We start from the raw sequence: 8,981 nt of genomic DNA on the forward strand, positions 1-8,981 counted from the left end.
CTGCTCTGGCTGCGCGTCAGAGCTACTTTTTTGACCGCGCAGCCAGAGCAGCAAAGCTGCTTCAGCCGCGCGTCAGAAGCTGGTACAAGCAGCAAAAAAGGAAGCAGCAGACGTGATTTTGCTGCTCCTGCTGCGTCCAGTTTGAAAGCAGAATTCTCCAAGAGTGTCTCGCAATATTCACTCCGCTCTGGCTTTGCTCTGTCCACGGGCTGCTGAGAGGAGGATGGTCGCGCTAGCTGCGGTCCGCTCTTCTTGCAGTCAAACACCGAGCAACTTTCTGCTCTTAAATTATTTCCGTGCTCGATGTATTGCATTGCGCACTATTAGCATCAGTCTTAATAAAGTGAAGCCGCACTTTTGACCTGGGGGGCATTTTAAAGGGGTTCCGCGACGCTCACAACCAGTTCACATGAACCCTGGCAGTAGGCGTGACCACCTGTGTATTTTTCCTGGATGACGCAATCACGTTAAGTGTTACAGCCAATCACCGAAACTTGGTACCGAAAGACGAGACATGTTTCGATACTCTGTAGAACCGAAGCATTTCGGTCGGTACCATAAAAGAACCGAAGTTCGATACCCAGCCCTATTCCTTTCACCTGTCTATCTGCCCGGTTGTTCATCTGATCCACCTGAGTCCTGCTGCTATTTACGCTGCCTGTTTCCCTACCATCTGTGCCGGGTTATTGGAGCTGATTTTCTGATCCTGATCTGTTTCTTCTTTTGGGACTTCCGCGTTTTGCTTTGCCCCTGTTTGTGCTCTTCTATTCTTATCTGTTCTGGACCGATTGCTGGATTCTGCGGGCTAACCAAACTTGGACCTGTCTTCTTACATCGGATTGAGTTCTCCTCTGGTACATCCTCGACTCTCTGATGTTCTGGTCTGGTAACCCGGTTCTGTAACGACTCCGGCTCTGGATTTTCCCCCAATGGATACTCCTGCTCCTTGGCGTCGGCTGGCGTCTGCTCATTAGTCTGCTCAGGTCATCACTCGGAACTCTGGGGGCAGCTCCCGCCGCAGGCTGTGGAGAAACCTCCCGTTTAGAATCTTCTCCTTCCTCCGGGCTCCGTCTGCACTCAGTTCCAGGTTAGTGACTTATACTCATAGTCTTGGCCCATCTAAGATTCAAAGTCACTAAACTGAATTTCTATCTCTACAGAGTATCCATTGAATCCGCCCCAGCTGATGAGCAGCCAGAGGTTCACGTTTTAATAAACGCTTGTTTTGAAATCACCATGAGCTGTTTTGCTTTCCGAGCCTCTGACAATCTGGTGGAAATTAAAGATGTTTTTTTTTTTTTTTTATCAAATGGATTCATGAAATATAACAGCAAGAACTGATTAATCAGTTATGAAATTCACTTGTTGGACCTTTTCATCACTGTTAGGTGGATCTGTTAGTATTTTTAGTTTCTGTTTGTGGTCAGAGGACTGACACGGAGTCAATAGTGATTGTGTATTGTAATATCTTGAAATGTTAAATAATTTTCCATTGGGCTTGTTGTGTAAGGAAGCACTATTTTAGCAAGCTAGCATTAGGCAGCGTTAGNATGGATACTCCTGCTCCTTGGCGTCGGCTGGCGTCTGCTCATTAGTCTGCTTAGCTCATCACTCCGAACTCTGGGGGCAGCTCCCGCCGCAGGCTGTGGAGAAACCTCCCATTTAGAATGTTCTCCCTCCTCCGGGCTCCGTCCGAACTCAGAACCAGGTTAGTGACTTATACTCATAGTCTTGGCCCATCTAAGATTCAAAGTCACTAAACTGAATTTCTATCTCTACAGAGTATCCATTGTCTCCGCCCCAGCTGATGAGCAGCCAGACGTTCACGTTTTAATAAAAGCTTGTTTTGAAATCACCATGAGCTGTTTTGCTTTCCGAGCCTCTGACAATCTGGTGGAAATGAAAGATGTTTTTTTTAATCAAATGGATTCATTAAATATAACAGCAAGAACTGATTAATCAGTTATGAAATTCACTCTTTGGACCTTTTCATCACTGTTAGGTGGATCTGTTAGTATTTTTAGTTTCTGTTTGTGGTCAGAGGACTGACACGGAGTCAATAGTGATTGTGTATTGTAATATCTTGAAATGTTAAATAATTTTCCATTGGGCTTGTTGTGTAAGGAAGCACTATTTTAGCAAGCTAGCATTAGGCAGCGTTAGTTGACCTTCACACGATCTGCAGCTTGTTTCTGTCATGATCTTGGCACTGCTGACTGGCTTAATTACTCATTTCATTCACCTGTCCAATTCTGCCCAGTTGCTCATTACCTCTCACCTGATCCACCTGCTCCTGCCTCTTTTTAACCTGCTCGAATCCAGTTATCAGGGCCATATTATCTCGTTCTCTCTAGCCAGTGGTGAGAGTGTTTTTAGAGTTCCTTGGTGTGTCTTATTTCCTGATTCTGACCTGTTCTTCCTCAACCCCCGAGCCTGCCTGTTCCCGTCTGAATGCTTTGCCTGAACTGTCTTTGGACTCCTGGATCTCTGAGCCTGCCTTTTGGTGTTCTGATCTGTTGGCCTGACCTGGCTTCTGTGTTGTGACAGTATCCTTCTACTTGATTGTTTCTCTCTCTCCTGTATACATCCATATTCCTTTATCTAGCTGGTCACAACCTTCCCTGGTCTCCTTCATTACTCTGAGTCTAGCATAAACCAAGCATTATGTAGGGCTGCCTTGCCATCAGAGAGCCCACCCCTAAGATGATATTTCTCCACTTGAAGGGAAAATGAATCAAACTGAACTGACTCGACCCATTTTAACCTGAGTGAATCATTGGTCACTTTAATGCCCACCAGTTTGTAGGAACAGCATATAAAAGCTAGGTCCATAAAGACATGGATTAGCCAGAGTTCTATGTTATCATTCTGGGATCGCTGCCATTCAGTCTATCCGTGAAAAGGAGGGAATTTTAGTACAATACTTCAAGCTGATTTGGTGAAGTGCTAGCTAGTACCTGCCTTCCATAAGACGCTTTCAGGCAATCGTCTTGGTTGTTCATGAGACCCATAAACGGAGAAACAATGATCACAATAAGATTGGTCTGCAGCTTCTTGAGGGTTTTCACAACTAGCGGAGTAAGATGATAAATCAAACATTTTCCAAATCCTGTCAGAAGAAAAGCACAGACATATTTCTCATCTACAAATACACAAGGTGCTTCTCTTTACTCCTTTTATGAATGAGAATTTGTACATTTTAGCTAAAACCAAGTTACTTGCAATATCGACAGGTAAGTCCTCCAGTGTAGCCATGTTTGTTATGCACGTGCAAATCCCTTTTGACTGTTGTCATTCCCGCATGTCTCACCCCAAAAAAACACTGCTGGCATGTCATTGGTCCGACCCGCTGGTGGTTATGAGACAGACGTACTAGCGGCAGTCTTTCAAGATGGATTTGTTGTGAGACTGAAAACTCAGATCTCGTGATAGTCCATCAATGTTACGGTAAAACAGCTCTGGGATGAATTTGGAGAATATAATCCACTTCTTCCCCTGCAATGAAAGCCTTCTTTCCTCAGGAGTCGAAGCTGTTAAAGCTGAAAGGACTGATCAATGCCATATTGAAACATCGCATACTATTTATAGCGTGTAGATTTATCAATATTCACAATAAATTTAGGACAGGAGCTCCTAATTATTTCTCAGTGACTGAACTGGTGAAGACCAGAACCAGACAGTCAGGCTTATCCGTGACTCTGCTTTCAACACATTGTCAGTGGAGGATTAACTGATCCGCTGCCTACTTATTCTTCAGAAAGTTAACATTGTGTTTCTGTTTTTTCTAGGACTTTAAGCCTTTGCTGCAGCACAATCCTGCCTGGAATGTAGACCAGCAGAGAGGAGGCAGGCCAAAGATAAATGGAAGTCTTCCTGCTTCGTCTCATGTTGACAGAACAAGTGTAGTTCAGCCACAATCGCCGGGATCCTGTTGCACAGATGAGCAGAAAAACCAGAGAAGACATGGGGAAGTTTTGATAGGAGAGGAAGAGGCCCAAGAGAGAGGAACAAAACGTGAAGCAGAACCTATGAAAGAAATCGATGATGAGGTCCGTGTGGACAAAAGAGTTTGCGCAGACCTCGCTATCACCAGGGAAACAAGCATGCTGAGCCCTCCGTCTGCATTAGCACCTTTAGATCAAGACGAGATAATTGATGTAGAAACCCTCTCATTGAGCAGTTTCCCAGACTGTTTCCAAGAACCAACACAAAAGGAAGAACCTCCCTTTCAAGACAAGGAAATTTTATCAGGTCAAGATTCAGAGAGCAGTGATTCGATCATCGATGTAGAAGGAGACCAAGGAGGCACAGCTGAGGATTGGTTAGAACAACAAAGATGCTCTGTTAGTCCTAAACACCCCAACAAACAGCTCAGCCTAGGATGGATGGGAAAATGGGAAGAAGATGGAGAGGACCAGTTCATTGATGTGATTGGAAGCAGGAGTAAAGCCTCAGATCCTGGGAGAGTTACTTGGATGAAGTCCTCTGGAGATGATAGGGAGGGCAGAGGCCAAGAGGAAGTGGACGTTCTTGTAGAAAAGATGGATGGTATACCTCCTTCCTCTGTGAACCTCTCTGCAGTGCATCACACAAAGATCAGCCAGAGCAAGATGCTCTCTCACTGACTCACCACATCCACCTCTTCTCTAGTTTCATGTTTAGGATCAGCCTCATTTACCCAGACTTTGTGCAAAGAGTTCAAGAAGTTGTGTTGATCATTGTCTGCTCTTTTAACGTTTTAGATCAAAGTATTCATAAAACATCTGGGACATTTTGTTTTGACAGTTAGGAAAAAAAATGTGTTTTACGATCATAAGTATTCATAGTTAGTTTACTAATCAAGAAAACAGCAGTGAACTGTAATCAGACTAGGGATTAATATCAAAGAATGTTCAGTAAGGTTTGTTTTAGCTCTAAACAATGTTGTTTTAAAGCCCAGGAAAGCATGTCTTTTTTAGTGCCAGGAAAATCTGGATTGTTGTTTTAGTTGTACTTCTTAGTATACTTATACTATCAGTATGACTATGGGTTGTAGATTTAGCTTAGAAATTCAGCTTGTTTTCTACTAAGATCTGTCAAATGTTTCAGGAAAACTTTTGTAGACCTTTAATTGTTTATCGAAGCGTTCACTGTCAGGATTTTGTATATGAGTTTGACTATAAAGATATTATGACAGGAAATTGATGGTTTTTATTTTCGATGGATGGATGGATGGATGGATGGATGGATGGATGGATGGATGGATGGATGGATGGATGGATGGATGGATGGATGGACTTATTTGCAGACTTATTTGCTTCATGAGCTGCAAATATATGTAAACATTTTTTGCCTCTAATTTAAAGATTTAATTGCATCAAACGTAGGTTTTGGAAAATTCTGACTAGTGAATTCTGGAGCAGTCAGTTTTAATTTATATGGAAAAGACATTAGTATTTATCTAAAATATGTAAACATGTGTAGAGCTAGAGTTTATTAAAAAGTGTGTCTTTTCTCTGTGACTTTGAATGCAACACTTGTTTTAGTTTATTTTTGTAAAATAATTCAGAATTAAAGAGATAGTGTTTTTAACCTGACACACAGCAAATATATTCAAGCAGTATCAATAAAGTTCTAGTTTTTACTTTGTTAATTAGATAGTTTTATCAAGTTGATTCAACCTGTTGCTTTATGTCTCGGTTTATTTATCTCTTTGCATCGTTTCCAACAATTTATCCACCAGACATTCAGCCATCATTTATCATCTTTTAATAATATCTATGTAATTATAGATAATCCTTATAATGCGAGGAAACATAAATAACAGACTCAGTAATAAGACAAGAACACATGAAGTAAAATTATTTTATTAGTAATCAACCTGTGGGTCGGTCTCCAGCACACAAACAACACATCTGAGCTGCACCTTTGCCTCACTCATTGGGGAGGGGGGGCACTCCCTGTTTATCTCCAGGTTTTACACTTATCCAATCGAGTACAGCTCAGGTGTGTGCCTGATGCGTGGAGGAGCCTTTAAACCAAATAAAAAGACACTCTGTGCATCATTCATGTCAGCATGTGTGTGAAGTATGCAATTCCCTGTGCTTTAACAGTGCGATATTGTCTCTTATCACACTCTGGGTCTGCGGTGTCAGGTTGGGGTGGCTTAAGTCAAGAGGAGGATGATAAATGAGGGGAGGAGGAAATGAGGAAGAGTATGGGGGAAGAGGAGCTGCTTGGCCTGAGTCTCAGTGCTGGATGCGTCTGATGGACTGGATCTGAGGGGTCTGGCAGTGGGAGCCCCAGATAGTCCAGTGCTTGTAGTCTCCACTGTGTTTCTCACACTCCATGAGGTACTGCTGACCCCTGTAGCCAGGGAACTCGTAGCACACAAAGCTGTAAGGGAACAGCATCAGGAACATACAGGGTTAGAGGGATTAACAGCACAGCTTCCTGCTGAGGCCTTCTGTCAATCGCAAAGAGCTTAGAGTTAGAACTTACGCGCCACACTGCACATGCATGGAGCCGACCTCGGGCAGCATCCAGCCCATGGCCCTCAGAGAGGGGTAGTCATCACAGATCTCCACACTGCGACCCATAAAGTTGTCCCTCTCATAAATGATCATACGGCTGTTCTGGTGGGACTGAGGGGGAACGCAAAGGTATCAGTCGGCTGGACTCTGTGTGAGACCAGGATCAGGAGGATGTACTCACGGCGCAGTAGATGGGGTACAAAGACATGAGACGCTCCACGTGGTAGGAGATGGAGCCGCTGTAGGCTTCCCAGCGGGGATACTCTCCTCTCTCCAGGATGAACTGCTGGCCCTGGAAATTGTGGTGCTCGAAACCCATCCAGCTTTACACAAAGATACAGAAACAGAACAGGTCACAGATGTGCTTCTAGTTTGACGGTTGAAAAAAAGTACATAGCCAGGGATGTACAATCTTAGAAGAAAAAAGGAATCAGTTACTGAGAAACCACATTTTGATCAGTTTATCTTTTCCATTATCGGCCCCCTCCTCTCACTGTGAGCTGCATGATCTTCATCATTCAAATTTATGTTAGCTGTGTTAATTGTTAAAGTTAATCCAAATTAATTAGGCTTATGCCTAAATATGTCTGCCAAATATTTCAACCAAAGCAGTCCAAAGATTTAGCTGACACTGACGTTGCAAGGACGGTTGTGCAGCCTGGTGATGTCAGTACAATACTGTGACTTACGCTCCACTCTCCACCCTGATGGAGCGGATGTTGTCCAGTCCACACTCCTGGATATTGCAGCATTGAGTAGTGAACTCCACACACTTCCCTTGGAAATCCTCTTGCTCAAACACAGTCACCTGGGAAGATTAAATGATTCTTATCTTATCGTTCCTTTGCACCGAGCAGGTATGATCACAAATCAACTGCATGCTTTCTGTTGGTGCACAGAAGAGCAGGTGATTACCTTGAAGAAAGGAGCCATGGCGTTTCCTGAGTGGACCAAAGGCTTCATCATTGGTGACCTTGTAGTTCTGGACATCTTGACTCCTGATAGAGAAAATAATACAAAAACAATATCAAGCATTTTAGATGATGTTCATTATTTTTGCCAGTGCTCATTTATAAATGGGATAAAACATCTGTAAAAGTGTCATTTGGAGGAGGTTTGGGCAGATCAGGTTGAAATATGTATCTAATTGCAGTTAAAGTGCTTCTGGGTTGACCAAGTTAGAACAGAGGTCGCCTTACCTAGACTGGCACTGTATTGGAAGAACTCTGGATTGGTGTGCGCCTACCGCCTGCCTCTAGTAGAGCTTTGAGAGAACCTGGCGCTTCAGTTTTATACCGAGCAGTTGGTGGGAGGAGCGTTCATCCATGCGCACCCAGTCTCTCTGGCTTCGTGTTAAATTGTCCACTTGGCATGAGGAGCAGTGGCGACGCGCGCTCCAGCGACCCTGCATGACCGCCGCATGCTGTTGTCCAGCTGCATCGGCCAGCTCAGCAGATCCTATAGTTCTCCTGAGGCTGGAGAACAAAGGGCGCTCCGGCATGTTCGGACCCCGGTCAGCAGTCCACCGCCTGACCCCCGAACAAAAGGGTTGGAATCGGGGAGGAGAATGTAGGAGGATTAAGGTGGCATAAAAAAAGAGATCCGTGAGGGGTCTGAACTAAAGCACAGAAACCTTTCAGAGAAGGTAAAATCATATTTCCTTATTCACGCGTGCACACATCTGGAGCAGCCGTGCACGCGCGTTTGCACAGGGGTTCCCAAGGTTGGGGTCTGGACACCAAAGTAAACACCAAACAGGAGCACACTGGGATTATCTAATAAACTAATTAAACCAAAGTGTTTTATATTGGAATTGTTTTAGCAGAATCACTACAAGGCAGAAAACCAATAGTATTTGAAAAAAAATCTTTTTATTGTTCCTTATCTTTTAATTTTGAAGTTTGAATCACTAATCTAAACCTCTGCTGTGTTTGTTTACAATAAAACAAAGATTTGTTCACTGATTGAATAATTAACCATTAAAATATGTTCAATTCTATAATGAATATTTAAACAGAATGGGAGAGACATAATGTTGTCATTTGGTCACATACAGCAGGTAGCAAAACTTAGCAGAAAGCCTTCCTCTTATTTAACACTGCAACAATCACTCATGTTTCTGATCTTCATAGTACTTATTTTACTGCTGGCTCGGTGTTTGTAAGTTCTGTGTTTCACTAAAGGAACTCATCCTGCTATCAACCCTAATATAATGCTTTAATCTCTTTTAGTATTATTTTTAACTGGTCTTAGAATTTATAGAATGAACATGTCCTATAATAATCTCTATTATGATTTAGCTTAATTTCTGGAGGATCTCAAGACTCCACTCTTCCTGATTCTTCAACACTTGGAGTCCCCTTCTCAATTTGGATCCCACTGTGATAGATAGATAGATAGATAGATAGATAGATAGATAGATAGATAGATAGATAGATAGATAGATAGATAGATAGATAGATAGATAGA

The 8,981-nt window shown here is 43.0% G+C and overlaps 2 protein-coding genes across 2 annotated transcripts in view; one reads left to right on the top strand and one right to left on the bottom strand.

The window, feature by feature from the left end:
* The window catches only part of LOC107101014, a 16,163-nt gene extending 10,997 nt beyond the window's left edge, over positions 1 to 5,166 (top strand). The window contains exon 6 of the mRNA XM_015399750.1: positions 3,789 to 5,166. Within this exon, the coding sequence (XP_015255236.1) occupies positions 3,789 to 4,625 (837 nt within the window). The 3' untranslated portion in view covers positions 4,626 to 5,166. The remainder of the gene's footprint in view (positions 1 to 3,788) is intronic.
* Positions 5,167 to 5,832: 666 nt separating this feature from the next.
* Positions 5,833 to 7,782, bottom strand: LOC107101013 (beta-crystallin A1-like). Its single transcript, XM_015399748.1, has 6 exons — positions 7,712 to 7,782; positions 7,428 to 7,510; positions 7,202 to 7,320; positions 6,694 to 6,835; positions 6,481 to 6,623; positions 5,833 to 6,375 (listed from the first exon to the last, which is right to left on the bottom strand). Exons 2-6 carry the CDS (start codon positions 7,500 to 7,502, stop codon positions 6,228 to 6,230), a joined length of 627 nt encoding a protein of 208 aa, XP_015255234.1. The 5' UTR covers positions 7,503 to 7,510; positions 7,712 to 7,782; the 3' UTR covers positions 5,833 to 6,227.
* Between the last annotated feature and the right edge of the window lie 1,199 nt (positions 7,783 to 8,981).

The sequence above is a fragment of the Cyprinodon variegatus genome, unplaced genomic scaffold (assembly GCF_000732505.1).
Source record: "Cyprinodon variegatus isolate N-32 unplaced genomic scaffold, C_variegatus-1.0 Scaffold1045, whole genome shotgun sequence".
Classification (NCBI taxonomy): Eukaryota; Metazoa; Chordata; class Actinopteri; order Cyprinodontiformes; family Cyprinodontidae; genus Cyprinodon; species Cyprinodon variegatus.

What these genes read in the sequence shown, in the direction of transcription:
- LOC107101013 (XM_015399748.1), bottom strand. Translation starts at nt 7,502, where the DNA reads ATGTCCAGAACTACAAGGTCACCAATGATGAAGCCTTTGGTCCACTCA. An exon ending in CCATGGCTCCTTTCTTCAAG is followed by an intron (nt 7,321 to 7,427) that starts GTAATCACCTGC and finishes TAATCTTCCCAG; the next exon opens with GTGACTGTGTTTGAGCAAGA. An exon ending in ATCAGGGTGGAGAGTGGAGC is followed by an intron (nt 6,836 to 7,201) that starts GTAAGTCACAGT and finishes CTTTGTGTAAAG; the next exon opens with CTGGATGGGTTTCGAGCACC.